The sequence below is a fragment of the Nothobranchius furzeri genome, chromosome 3, assembly GCF_043380555.1.
Source record: "Nothobranchius furzeri strain GRZ-AD chromosome 3, NfurGRZ-RIMD1, whole genome shotgun sequence".
Taxonomy (NCBI): domain Eukaryota; kingdom Metazoa; phylum Chordata; class Actinopteri; order Cyprinodontiformes; family Nothobranchiidae; genus Nothobranchius; species Nothobranchius furzeri.
In genome coordinates this window covers 49,368,814-49,382,324 of record NC_091743.1, presented here as the reverse complement: position 1 = coordinate 49,382,324, position 13,511 = coordinate 49,368,814, and the positions used below count along the sequence as shown (strand labels likewise).

General features: G+C 42.4%; 1 protein-coding gene across 4 annotated transcripts; it reads right to left on the bottom strand.

The window, feature by feature from the left end:
- Positions 1-267: 267 nt before the first annotated feature.
- calcoco1b (calcium binding and coiled-coil domain 1b) lies at positions 268-11,562 on the bottom strand. 4 transcript variants are annotated; one of them, XM_015959646.3, is made up of 14 exons: positions 11,437-11,562; positions 10,840-10,988; positions 8,520-8,622; positions 6,988-7,190; positions 6,685-6,897; positions 6,447-6,595; positions 6,301-6,370; positions 5,977-6,231; positions 5,790-5,903; positions 5,446-5,541; positions 2,949-3,015; positions 2,724-2,872; positions 1,598-1,680; positions 268-1,042 (listed from the first exon to the last, which is right to left on the bottom strand). In XM_015959646.3, the coding sequence occupies exons 2-14, from the start codon at positions 10,969-10,971 to the stop codon at positions 1,015-1,017; spliced, it is 1,662 nt and encodes a 553-aa protein (XP_015815132.3). In that variant the 5' UTR covers positions 10,972-10,988; positions 11,437-11,562; the 3' UTR covers positions 268-1,014. The 4 variants fall into 4 exon arrangements, with proteins under 4 accessions (XP_015815132.3, XP_070405367.1, XP_054605846.2 ...); XM_070549266.1 differs by having other exon boundaries at positions 6,685-7,190; XM_054749871.2 differs by having other exon boundaries at positions 5,977-6,370.
- Positions 11,563-13,511: the final 1,949 nt, after the last annotated feature.

Genomic DNA, 13,511 nt, shown 5'->3' with positions numbered 1-13,511 from the left:
TCAGCTCTTTTCTGCTCTTAATGTCAAATATTTAGCGAAGTTTCGACATCACACAATAATCAGGATATTTGTAATGAATCTGTTTGTTTTTCTGAACTTGACTTGGTGCAATAAATGAATCAGCCATAAAAAGAGGTCGCCGAGGCCTCTGCTCTTTACACGTGAACATAAAAAATACATAATTAAAAGACCAAAGACAGAGTCTGACGCTGAGGAGCTCCTGATTTATGATCCATTTTTCTTCATATTTTGCTGGATTATTTTTTTTGTGTGTGTTAAAATGATGAAGCAGAACTTTATTTTTTTTTCTCCACTTTTTACTGCAAACACTTTGTCTCCATGTTCAGGGATGTCTTCATAGATCCTCTAATAAAACACCTTTGATGCTCTCGGCTGCACAAAGAAGCTGGGTCCACGTGTTCTGGTTACATTTTTATAAGAAGCTAAAAGGACGTTTGCTTTTTTACCGTTTGCTTTTATGTTTTGTTGTTGGTTCTTGTATTTTGATAAAAGCTCTTTTTGTTCTCAGACCTTTTGGTGTCTCTTTTGTTTTGCACGTCGTTTCTCTTTAGGATGAACTCTGCTCCTAACAAAGGGCTCTAATAGAAGGAGAAGTATTCCTGACAAACATCCGTGTTCTCCCAGTCCCACATGCAGCTCTGAGAGCTGAAACAGATCAGTTCACACTTGACCGTGATCACACACACCCACACATTTGACACGGTTACAGGAGTCACGCGCTCATGCAAAAAACTCTGGAGCCAAAATTGCACCGAAACGGCACGAAGCATGTCAACATTGGGCCAAACGAACATTTCTCACGTTACTGTATGATCTACAGGGATTAAGACAACAGCGACTGAAAATAAAACCATAGATGCTTCTAGAAACTGTCAGCTACAGTTTAAAAAAAAATGTAAAGTGCATTTTTCACCAAACAAAGGAATTTTCATTCCTGCAAACCAAAGAAACTATGGAGGTCTGACAGCACCCTGCAGCAGGTCTGTTCCAGTGTCACCACATCGGAGAGTCGGCCAGCTCGCTGCAAAGGGGGGAAGATCAAAGTGTCACAAACACGTGTAGAACACTAAATCTTATGTGGACCTTGTGGTGAAGTTTGCATGCCATCCACAGATTGTTGCACATCTACAGCAAAGTAAGTGCAAACGTCCTAACCAACACTGATTCTTTTCAGATTTTGTTTCCAAACAGCAGGTTTTCTTAAAATCTACATGGGCCTAACCCTTTGCAGAAGATATTTGGGTTTTCCGTAAGATTTTTCTTTGACTTGAGCTTTTGATTCAAATTGTGTCCATGGCAGCTCAGTGTGCAGTCAGATGGGGGCAACACAATGGGCCTATAGTGTCCTATGGCAGCATGACTCATGATAACATGTCTGGATCTGATTAAAATCATCACATGATCATTTTTAAGAGAGGGCGCTCTGTGTGTGTGTGTGTGTGTGTGTGTGTGTGTGTGTGTGTGTGTGTGTGTGTGTGTGTGTGTGTGTGTGTGTGTGTGTGTGTGTGTGTGTGTGTGTGTGTGTGTGTGTGTGTGTGTGTGTGTGTGTGTGTGTGTGTGTGTGTGTGTGTGTTACCTCAGAACAGGATTGACAAGTTCAGGCAGGATCAGCTGTTTCCCGTCCCCAGCAGGATTTTTACTGATCTGCGTCGTCTCGTCCTGATTTCATACAAAAAATGTTTGAGTGACACTGAGCCCCTTTTCCAAATAACTTAAATATACATAATATTGCGTGTCAGTTTTGCTTAATTGTGTGTTCCTACATGTAATCTGAATCATTTACACATTGTTTTCACCAGCTGTCGCTCATTAAACAGAGACTTCTCCCAACAGATATCACTCCTGGGGCGCTGGGGAAAACGCTCGTGAACTGCAGCTAATCACAATTGGTTGCTAGGGGGTACTGGATCATTTTGAGGCAATCAGCATCACTGAATGGGCGACAGCGCCCCTGCTACGGCTAAATAGCTGGCTAGAAGGTGCTGGATCTCCTATCCATTCCCTCATTCACACAAACACACTGGTGGGTTACATAGACGGAGCTTAAATCAGCTGCAACAAAATGTGCTTATTTGTTCTCATTTTATGTTGCATGTTGTGGTAAAACTGAGTTTTGTGTTTTCAGGTGCGCATGCTTAGCCTAGTGAACTAGATCAAATTCTTGCTTTGCAAAGTAAATACTACATTTATTTAGTCTGGCTTGCCAGGCTAGTGCATGCTGGCACACAGGCTGGAAAACAAACTGCTGTCAAAATAAAAAGTGAATGAAAACAAAACTGAACATTATGGACTGCAGTTGCTCTTGAACAATTGGAAGAAAAGCGTACACAGTAGGCTTGTGTATGTATATGAGTAAAATTCAGGTCTAATTTCACTTTAAATCTGATAGTTGGCTTTATCCGTCAAACCGCTGATTTGGAGATGGGAAATAAATGATTGTTGTAGAATTGTAGTCATTTTCCAACTGTAGGTTTGAATATTTAAAATGCACTAAGAGGGAGAGTTCTTTTGCAAATGACCCCGACAAGATTTGTTTTTGCCAGCCAGCCAGCCACTACTGCTCTGCCCGGACCTGTTCCTGCAGCAGCACCGTCCCAGGTGTTCAACAATAGAACCGGGACAGCAAAGTGATGAATCTGAAATTGGTCAAATATTTAGCTTCTTGGATTGTTTTGGAACCAAGTGCAGGTGCGCCTGAATACCTGCGAGTCCAAGGCCGGCTCGTCGCCTCTGCTCAGGCTCTGAGTCTCAGATCTGTCCTCCAGGTGAGCGGGCAGGAAGAGTGGTGAGGAAACTGATCTGGAGGAAGCTGCTGGAGCATCCTCGTCTTTCTCAGAGGAAGGGTGGGCAGCTGTTCAAGGAGACGAGTCAATTTGATGCTTATTAACAGAAGAAACAAATGACTGGGAGATTTTCTCTGTTCTTACAGATGCTGTTGGATTTAGTTTCAGCCTTCAACTTCTGCTCCAACAGATGAATGTAGTTCAGCAGATCCTGGAGGTTTAAAGAAGAGAGAACAAAAATCTTTTCTTGTAAAATTCTAATAAAATAACTAAAAAAACTCATTTTAGAATCAGACTAAAATAGTCTGAGTAAATACAAAGTACATTTACAAATGATGATGATGATGATGATGATGCAGTCATGCATTTATGCTAATGAGTCTCTCATCACTGTGGAGGAGTTTTGTACAACTCGTCTTCACAGATTGTTATATTTCAGACACACCAGAGGGTTTTCCCGCAAAAATGTCCTGTTCAAGGTCAAAGGTCAGATATTCTCCTACAAAGCAGAATTCATGATACCATCAAAGTCCTCAGATTCCTTTTAGAAATGACCACACAACAAGTTGGAGGAATTTGTTATCAGTACAGCATGGCATGCTCACGTCTCTCACATCAGTTACAGCAGCCAAGCGGTCCAAGACCATCACACTGCCACCACCATGTCTGACTGTCAGGATGATATTCCAATTCTTAAGCGTGTGTGTGTGTTATTTTTACACCAGATGCAACAGGACACACACCCTCCACTATTGTCTTGACAGTCCAGAGAATATCCTCCCAAAGATCTTGAGGATCATCAAGATGCTTGTTTTGTTTTTTGATAAATGCAAGATAATCCTCGTTATTTTTGTTAGTTGTAATGGAAGTTTTATACCTTTAAAATGCATTTGCCTTCGAATAAATGATGCAAAAGACAGAATGTTCTCTCTTTATTGTGTTTCCAATCAGTTCAGGTGAATATTTTCTACAACATAGGTCAGAGGAGTTCATGAGCTCTGACCTTAAAGGGGAAGTAGGCAGTTTTGGCTTGCTTTTAGCACCCCCTAGTGTCCATTCAGTACAATCGAATGCAAAACGTATCTCTTTGCTGTGTGTTTGTCTTTTTAACACCTTAATCTAACAGCTGAAAAGTCTCCCCAGCCTTCATTAGTGTCTACAGGAGTGATTCATCACTAAATTAAACCAATCAGTTGTGTTCATGATCTAAAATAAGCAACAAACATGCTGGAAGAAGGCTGCAGCACCAGGTATGTCAGCTCCATTTTTTTCTTCTGGACCGATGTAGGTCCAGGATCTGCTCGGCCTCCCAGATTGCCTCGAGGTCCTGCGCCTGCCGATGAAGTCACACTACGGCAAATCCACTCGGCTTTCACACAGAAGTTTTGGAAAGAGTTTTGTGAAATTCTTGTTTCTTACCGCCTAAACGTTTTCTTCATAACTGTAGCTTTGTAATAAAACACCATATTGTCTTTGTAGAGAATGTGAAACTACATAAAACCAACATCAGACTGCCGAAAGAGCACGGCAGTTCTTATATGTGAGCAATTTTAAATGTAATGTGCAGAATTAGCAGCCATTTCCATTTGTATAAATGTGGAATTCTTCAGTATGTTTCCTTAGTCCTTATGTAAATGAATCCATTCATTCATCCAAAATGTTGCTTGCTATTTGTTCAATAAAGTTATTTTATTTTGTTTTGCCCCATTTCATCAAAATCGAGAGCTGCTGAGAGTCAGTTGATATTTTTACTTTTATTTTACGTTTCCTTTGGCAATGCAAACATTTTCCCCAGAAAAGTGTGTTTTGGACTACAACCGCAAATTTATTCGGACCTATCAAAATCTTCAGTGTCAACATGCTAACATAACTTTTACGAACGCGGTATCATAACTTGCGTGAGTTCTACATTCAACCAATCATCTACCACTGGCAGGCGCAGGACCCCGAGCCGATCCGGTGCCTACACTGGCACTCTGAAGTTGCAAATGCCGTACTCTGGCCAAAGAGGGCGGTGGGGGTCTGAGTGACATTTCATTAACAACATAAAAGGGTCATTTTAGCACATATTGGCTCACGAAAATGATTTGAAAATATGAAAAAGTTGCAAAGTATACCTTTAACCTTAGCTAAGACAGAGGTTTAGTGCTTAACGGGGTGTTTTTGAGCTTGAGATTCTTAAGACAGGGCCAGATCTTTGAGATCTTTTTTGCTGCTTAGGTCATTTCTTGCTTCTACAGGTTTGAACTCATAATTTATTACTTAATAAAGCGGGATTACTTGCTGCTGCAGCTACAGATTTCTTTTTGTTTTTGTTTTGTTTTTTGTAGAAATGAGGACTCTTATGAACATTTTGAAGGACTTACTTGTTAAAAGGGAGTTGTCCTCTCCACTGTCGCTTTTTGCTTGCTTAGTGTGAGGATTGCTGTATAGTCACTGACACTAGTCAGTGACTTGATGCAATTTGCTGGGTTCCTTATATAGGAAACATTATGTCTGATTGGCTTAATGAACTGACCTGAATTGGAATGTTTATTATGTGAAGTGCCTTGAGACGACTCTTGTCGTGATTTGGCGCTATATAAATAAACTTGAATTGAATTGAACTTGTTGTTTACCTGCTCTAATGCCAACAACTTGCCTGTGTGTGCAGTTGTTCCTCCTCTCTCTCCTTCTGGAGCTTTCTGAGTGCAGCCATCAGATCCTGCAGCTCTCGCTTGGCGTCACTCAGCAGCACCTGCAGGAGGCCGTAACTTTACACTTTCCTACATCGTGACCTCCTCCTCCTCCTCCTCCTCCCTGCTGGTCACATGCTGATGTGAGGAAATGTTTACTCACTGTTCATGGAAGCGTGTCTATTTGTGCCAGCGTGTGAGTAAAAACAGCGCTGGGCTGGACTTCTCCAGTTTCCAAAAACATATCCTGAAGCTAAATAGAGTCTGGAGCTGAAGGTGTTTGCGCGTTAAATAGATGATGATAACCTACCTTCTCCTTCCCGAGCTCTGCCTCCAGGGCGTCTCTCTCTGTCTTCTCCTCCTGCAGCCACTCCTCCTTCTTTTTTAGCTCACAGCTCAAATCTTGTATTTTCTTTTTATCCGTCTGCACAGAAACACGGTGAAAGAGGATCAGGATGAGTTTGCATCAACATCCCAGGTTCTTGTCGGATCCTCACTTCTGCTGCCTGTCTGCACGCCTCTCTCTCCAGAGCTGAGTTGGCCCGCTCCTCTCTGAGGAGCAGGTCCTGGTCGGACAGCTGCAGGGTGAGCTGGGCTACCTGCAGCCTGGCTTGGTGCAGCTCGGCATGGGTGTGGCTCTGCCTGGTGCCCAGCTCTCTCAGCTCTCGACGCAGACTTTCAGTTATATGGTTGCTGGTCTCCAGACGCTCCTGCAGCCCTCTCGCCTCTGCTGCTGAGGCCTCCACCTCCACCTGCAGGTTTAAAGGTTTGGTTGAATGACTCGATGGACCCTGAGACGTGAGTTTTGTGACATCATCTACCCGCAGAGACTTCCTCTTCTCCTCGTCATGCTGCATCTGACTGGACATCTTCTTCACTCTGTCTTTCAGCCTGTTACAACAAAGATCAGCTCAGTTTCAGGCCCAAGAAGCGACACAAAGTAAAGTCGTTGTTCAGTCCTTGCCACCTCTCCAGGTCCTTGTTTGCTTCCATCTCTCTGTCCACCAGGACCTGGATGTCCTCCTCCAGCTCTTTGACCTGCTGCTGCTTCTCATCCTTTTCAGCCATGAGTTTGCTCAGCTCAGAGTTCAGATTCTCCTGACTGTATTTCACATCCTGTCATTGTTCCAAACAAAAACAAGATGGTGTTTTCTGCATTTTGGAGTGGCCAGTCCTGGGTTACTCAGGCCCACCTGATCACTAACCTTGTGTTTTCCCTCCAGTTTCTTCAGACCCTCGCAGCTTTGTCTCAGGTTGTCTCTGAGCTCCGCGATCTCCTCATTCATTGCATTTCGTTCACTCTCCCACTCCATCCTAGCTCTCCTGCAGCCCTCCTTTTCAGCCTCTGCCTCCTTCTTTGCTGCCTCTAAAGCTTGCTTTAGGTCTGCTTGTTTGTTGAAGCTCTCCTCCAGTCGGCTCTGCTTGAGAAGCAAAAATATTAGCAGGAGGTTTTTTTTTTTCAGGACAGCTTTAATGATGTGTGTGTGTACTGATGTTGCTTCCCTGACCTGGAGCAGCTGAGCCCTGGGGATGACCAGGAGGAGCTCCTCTCCTCCATCCTCCTCATCTTCTACTTCCTTCAGCGTCTCCAGCTCCTCCAGAGGTTTGGGAGTGCAGAAAGTAAAAGAGCGACTGCGGGCGCACACGTCTCCTGTCTTATCCACGTAAACAAACTGGTACTCTGCAGCACTGGGCCGAGGCAAGTAGGACGCTGTGGAGGAACACTTACCAAGTTTGATTTCTGCAGCTATTAGAAGTCTTTCACTTTAGGTTTAAAGAGCAACTTTTTTGCTGATAAACTTTATAAATAAGTGTCTAATTGTGCTGTGTAATTAATAATTTGGCACTTTGGTGCATCTTAGTTAATATTTAAATATTCTGCCTAAAACTGTCAGTGTAGTGCCCTCTTCAGGTAAAAACACTGCACTGCATTTGAATTTAAATCTGCCATTGCTATTGGCTAAGAGGTACCCTTTGATGTTAGCTGGGACCATATGATGTCACAATGCCACTGTGAGCCTCTGTGTGTGTGTGTGTGTGTGTGTGTGTGTGTGTGTGTGTGTGTGTGTGTGTGTGTGTGTGTGTGTTTGTGTGTGTTACATTTAGTTTTTTTGCTCAGTCATGGTTATCTCGCCCATAATACAGCAAAACTGGTTCATCGTTATCATTACACAACCACCACCGTGTTTCACAGAGACAAAAGAATATTTATAGACTGAGCATCAACGACCCTCTTCCCTGAGGTTTTATTGTAATTTGTTCACAACTTGACGCACTTTCATAAAAATGTGATAAGACTTTGTAGACTTTGTAGACTTTGTAGCTTATGTATAGCCGATTGTCTGATTTAATGCAATCTTTAAATTTCACCTTAAAAAGTAACAATTACATTTACAGAAATCTAACAAAATTAGCTTGTTTTTGCAGAAAGAATGTGACTCTGTAGATAAATGATCATAAATCATAACAATGAGGAAGAAAAGAGTTATTCATTGTTTATTTTTATGATTTTTTTATAAATCTGATGACAAAGTCTGAGATAAAGCAGAAATCTCGAAAAGTGTGTAGTACATTTGTAATTAAGCTGTAATTAGATGTTATCATGACAGCTTACAAAAGAATTGTAATATTGAATTAAAAGAATTGGATTAAAGCAGCTTTTGGGATCCTTCATGCTGTTTGTGTTATTTAGACTTTACAGGGAAAACATTAAAAAATAAACAACAGAAAACACCAGGAGTTACTTACAGGAGGACTCCAGAGTCTAGAGCAGTGCTTCTCCATCCTGGTCCCGGAGGGTCGGTATCCAGCATGTTTCCATTGTTTCTCTGCTCCAGCACACTTGATTCAGTGGTTGAATCACTTGTGCAGCAGCTCTTGCAGAAGCCTGGAAATCACCTGCTGATTGACATCAGGTGTGTTGAAGCAGGGTTGAAGCTTAAACATGCTGGATACCGGCCCTCCAGGACAAGGATCAAGAACCACGTAGTGTTCCAGCGTGTTTCTGGTCTGGTTGGGTGGTATCAGACTGAGTTCTTACCCTGAAAACCTGCACAACCATCCACACTGGTCCCCTCAGTGTAACCCTCAGGAACGAGAGCCCATGTGTACGTGTGGTACTGTTTGAGTGAAGACCAGCCTATCTGTGGCAGAGAACAAAAACATTGTCTGGGTTTCTCTCAGATCCCTCCAGAATGCAGACAATACACACCCACACTCTGATCCACACATTAGACACGTGTCTACTAAACAGTGAGCTGTTTTTGAACTTGTCACATTTTTCCCAGAGCTTTTGCACGCAGACTGTTTGATGCTTAACTTGGAGATTAAAATAAAAGGCAATAAAAGACAAATCTGGGATTATGGGACCATAACGGTTCACTGGTGGTTACTATGGCGACCATAATGAGCCACTGGTTGATACTATGGTGACCATAACGGGCCACTAGTGGTTACTATGGTGACCACAACGGGCCATTGGTGGTTACTATGGTGACTGTGATGAGCCACTGGTGGTTACTATGGTGACCACAACGGGCCATTGGTGGTTACTGTGGTGACTGTAATGAGCCACTGGTGGTTACTATGGTGACTGTGATGAGCCACTGGTGGTTACTATGGTGACCATAATGGGCCACTGGTGGTTACTATGGTGACTGTAATGAGCCACTGGTGGTTACTATGGTGACCATAACGGGCCACTGGTAGTAGTTACTACGGTGACCATAATGAGCCACTGGTGGTTACTATGGTGACCATACCAGGCCACTGGTGGTCACAATGACCATAACGACCCACTGACGGTTACTATGGTGACCATAATGGCCCACTGGTAGTAGTTACTACGGTGACCATAATGAGCCACTGGTGGTTACTATGGTGACCATACCAGGCCACTGGTGGTCACAATGACCATAACGACCCACTGACGGTTACTATGGTGACCATAACGAGCCACTGATGGTAACTGTAGTGATCATAATAAGACAATGGTGATCATGACAAAAAAAACTGGTGGTTACCGCGATGACCTTGATGACTACTTGGTGACTGTAACAACCCACTGATGGCTACTATAGTGACTGTAATGAGCCACTGGTGGCTACTATAGTGACTGTAATGAGCCACTGGTGGTAACTATAGTGACTGTAATGAGCCACTGGTGGTTACTATGGTGACCACAACGGGCCATTGGTGGTTACTGTGGTGACTGTGATGAGCCACTGGTGGTTACTATGGTGACTGTAATGAGCCACTGGTGGTTACTATGGTGACCATAACGGGCCACTGGTGGTTACTATGGTGACCATAATGGCCCACTGGTAGTAGTTACTATGGTGACCATAATGAGCCACTGGTGGTTACTATGGTGACCATACCAGGCCACTGGTGGTCACAATGACCATAACGACCCACTGACGGTTACTATGGTGACCATAACGAGCCACTGATGGTAACTGTAGTGATCATAATAAGACAATGGTGATCATGACAAAAAAAACTGGTGGTTACCGCGATGACCTTGATGACTACTTGGTGACTGTAACAACCCACTGATGGCTACTATAGTGACTGTAATGAGCCACTGGTGGTTACTATAGTGACTGTAATGAGCCACTGGTGGTTACTATAGTGACTGTAATGAGCCACTGGTGGTTACTATAGTGAATGTAATGAGCCACTGGTGGTAACTATAGTGACTGTAATGAGCCACTGGTGGTAACTATAGTGACTGTAATGAGCCACTGGTAGTTACTATGGTGAACATAATGAGCCACTGGTGGTTACTATGTGACCATATTGGGTCACTGGTGGTCACTATGACCATAACAACCCACTGATGGTTACTATGGTGACCATAACGAGCCACTAATGGTAACTGTAGTGATCACAATAAGACAATGGTGATCATGACAAAAAAACTGGTGGTTACCGCAATGACCATAGTGACTACTTGGTGACTGTAACAAGCCACTGGTGGTTACTATAGTGACTGTAATGAGCCACTGTTGGTAACTATAGTGATCATAACGAGACACTGGTTACTATGCTGACCCTAGTGTTGCACTGGTGATTATTAAAGTGGCCATCAGAAACCAATGAGGATCACTATGGTGACCTTAATTAGCAAGTGGCAACAGCATTAACATTTCTGTTTGTATGTATGTCGATGGTTTATACTTACATGTCGTACAGTTAATGCATCACTCTATAAATTATTAAAACTTGTTCCAAATTATTGTTGGGGCTTATTGAAGAAAGTAGACAAATGTACGTAGTCGCTTCATTAACATCCCTCAATATTTCCACATATATGAAGTCATCTTTGTTTAGTAGGGTTCTAACGTGGTTTATTCTACCTCAAAAATCCCAATCCAGTCACTGCTGCTCCACTGATGCTCTGACGTCAGACTGTAATGACACTCCACCCGAGTTTGGGGGAAGTACAGTTGCCCCACATTTCGAAACATGACCGTGGACTGTTTATCCATCGTAATAGGAAGCTTTGCTGTTGAAGAGGAAAACACACAGATCTAGTTGGCATGTGCCTGTTCCTTTCTGGATGAGAACAGCTGGTGAAAGGTGACAGCAGGGCTGCAGGCTTATGACATACAGCTCAGTAGTGGGATTAAAAACAAGGCACTCACTGACCGCTGAAACACAGATGGAAATATGAAAAAGAGAAGCTTTGATTGTGAAGATGAACCCAACTAAAATGGCAATGCAATTAATGCAAAAATGAAGACGTTATTTGTATTTAAAATGTGCCTCGGATGGAAAAATCCCTTTGAGGAAGAAGAACATGGCAATAATCAGATTAAGATTAATTTTAATTTTTAAACCAATATTATTAATGCTCATATATAAATAATCTAGATCTAGATCTAAAGTCAGCTTCAAATCAACCTGTGCAGTTAAGTAACCTCATCTTGAATCTTCTGTTGGGTGAATCATACCTTAATCCGATGAGGGATAAATCTTTCCAGCTACCCCGAGAAAGCTGTGGGTGTTTCTGCTGAAAGCGATGAGAACCCCTGTCAGGTGCAAAAGTTTCAAAACATCTCCTGGACCATGTGGACTCCTAGAAACATGGAGATGCACAAAGGCTCATGGGAAATGTAGTTCATGAACTCAAAGCTCATCACCCTGAAAACAAGACCTCAAGACTTCAACTCCCAAGGAAAGCACAACCTGTGTGTGTGTGTGTGTGTGTGTGTGTGTGTGTGTGTGTGTGTGTGTGTGTGTGTGTGTGTGTGTGTGTGTGTGTGTGTGTGTGTGTGTGTGTGTGTGTGTGTGTGTGTGTGTGTGTGTGTGTGTGTGTGTGTTGGGGGGGGCTACCTTTAGTTACCGAATGTTGCAACTCACAGCTGGGCTGCCAACATTTACAAAAGTCTTGGAGTGGGATTTTCTTTACAGTGATTTTTATTTCTTTGTGTGTGTGTGTGTGTGTGTTTGTGTGTGTGTGTGTGTGTGTGTGTGTGTGTGTGTGTGTGTGTGTGTGTGTGTGTGTGTGTGTGTTTTGGCAAAAACAAAACATTATTCTGGCAGAGACAAAAAGGGATGTTTAGGCTGAGCCAAAACGAATGCTGTAATCATTGTTTGCTATGTAAGAACAAGGGTAATTGATTATGAGCAAAACACATCACATACATTGAAAAACTGTGGAAAAAAACAGTGAGTGCAGAACAGTTATGTCACATTTGTACTTTAAATCAGTAGGCTTATAGCACACAGGTGGCCAATTCCTGCAGAAAATATATTTAGCTACATTCAGGATTAAATACTGTCTGTATTTATGTCAGCGAGCTAGCTAAATACATCATCTATTGGAAGATTACTAAAGATTTGCAGACAATATAAGTGATTTGGATAAGTGTTTCCTCTACCTTCAGTTGTGATTTAAAAATCTAGTTAATTCTTACTTGTTTTAAATTTTGCTCTTTAAACCATATAATCATAATATATTGAAAATACTTAAAATGTTTCTTTTATCTGATTAAACAGGTTTTCAAATTAAAGAGCAAGTTAGCCACAAACAATCTTTTTTTTTACTGATAAACTGTATAAATGAGGGTCTAACTGTGCTGTAGACACATGTAATAATTTGGCACTAAAGTTCGTCTTCGTTAAAATGTAAATATTCTGCCTAAAACTGTCAGTGTTGCACCGTCGTCAGGTAAAAACTCTGCACTACCATCGCTATTGGCTAAGAGGTACACAATGACATTAACTGGTACATTATGATGTCACAATATCGTTGTGAGCCTGTGTTCGTGAAAATGTTAGCGGCTCCGCCCTCTTGGTTTGCCAGGCAACAGCATTTGTTGCCTTTATCAATCAGGAAGTGGGAGTGAAATAAGACTCTGGTGACTTGCTCTTTAAATAAGATGTGATGAAATATACTGTAGGATGTTTATTTGATGCAGTCAGGTATTACAGGCCCAGACTTTAGTTCTAGAATTTCTCCACTAGAGGGCATCATTTCCCCACTTCTTGTTCATTTTAAGGTAAATTTAAAACAGAACTTATAGCGCTGTCACTCCGGGTGTTTGTGCGTGTGTTTATGTTTATGTTTATTCATTTTGCAGACGCCTTTATCCAAAGCGACGTACAATTGTGTGTGTGTGTGTGTGTGTGTGTGTGTGTGTGTGTGTGTGTGTGTGTGTGTGTGTGTGTGTGTGTGTGTGTGTGTGTACAGTAGCGCAACGCGGTGTGTAGTCCAGATAGATTACCTATTTTTCAGCACAAGAATTTGGGGGTGTGGCGTGCGTGAGAGCGCGTGAAGACGGCCGTGTCTCACGCTCATTGCTGATCACAGTTGGGGAGGGGTCATTGTGGGGGTGGCACCACCGATGATTCAAAGAATAACAAATGATATAAAACTGCTAAATCTGATTAGTTTAATCTGAATGCTGAAAAGTCTCCATGTGAGAGAAAATATATGAAGTTTAATGTTCAGAATAAAAAAAAGCACATCTCATCTCAGGCTCAAGCGACCTATCCCATCTTTAGACACTAGATGGCAGTGTAG

Bases quoted from the DNA above. Each gene is read 5' to 3' on its own strand.
- calcoco1b (XM_070549265.1), bottom strand. From the start codon at position 10,971: ATGGATAAACAGTCCACGGTCATGTTTCGAAATGTGGGGCAACTGTAC. The intron at 8,623-10,839 runs GTAGAATAAACC...TCTCTGCCACAG, and splicing joins ACTGGATTGGGATTTTTGAG to ATAGGCTGGTCTTCACTCAA. The intron at 6,596-6,684 runs GTTAGTGATCAG...GAACAATGACAG, and splicing joins AACTGGAGGGAAAACACAAG to GATGTGAAATACAGTCAGGA.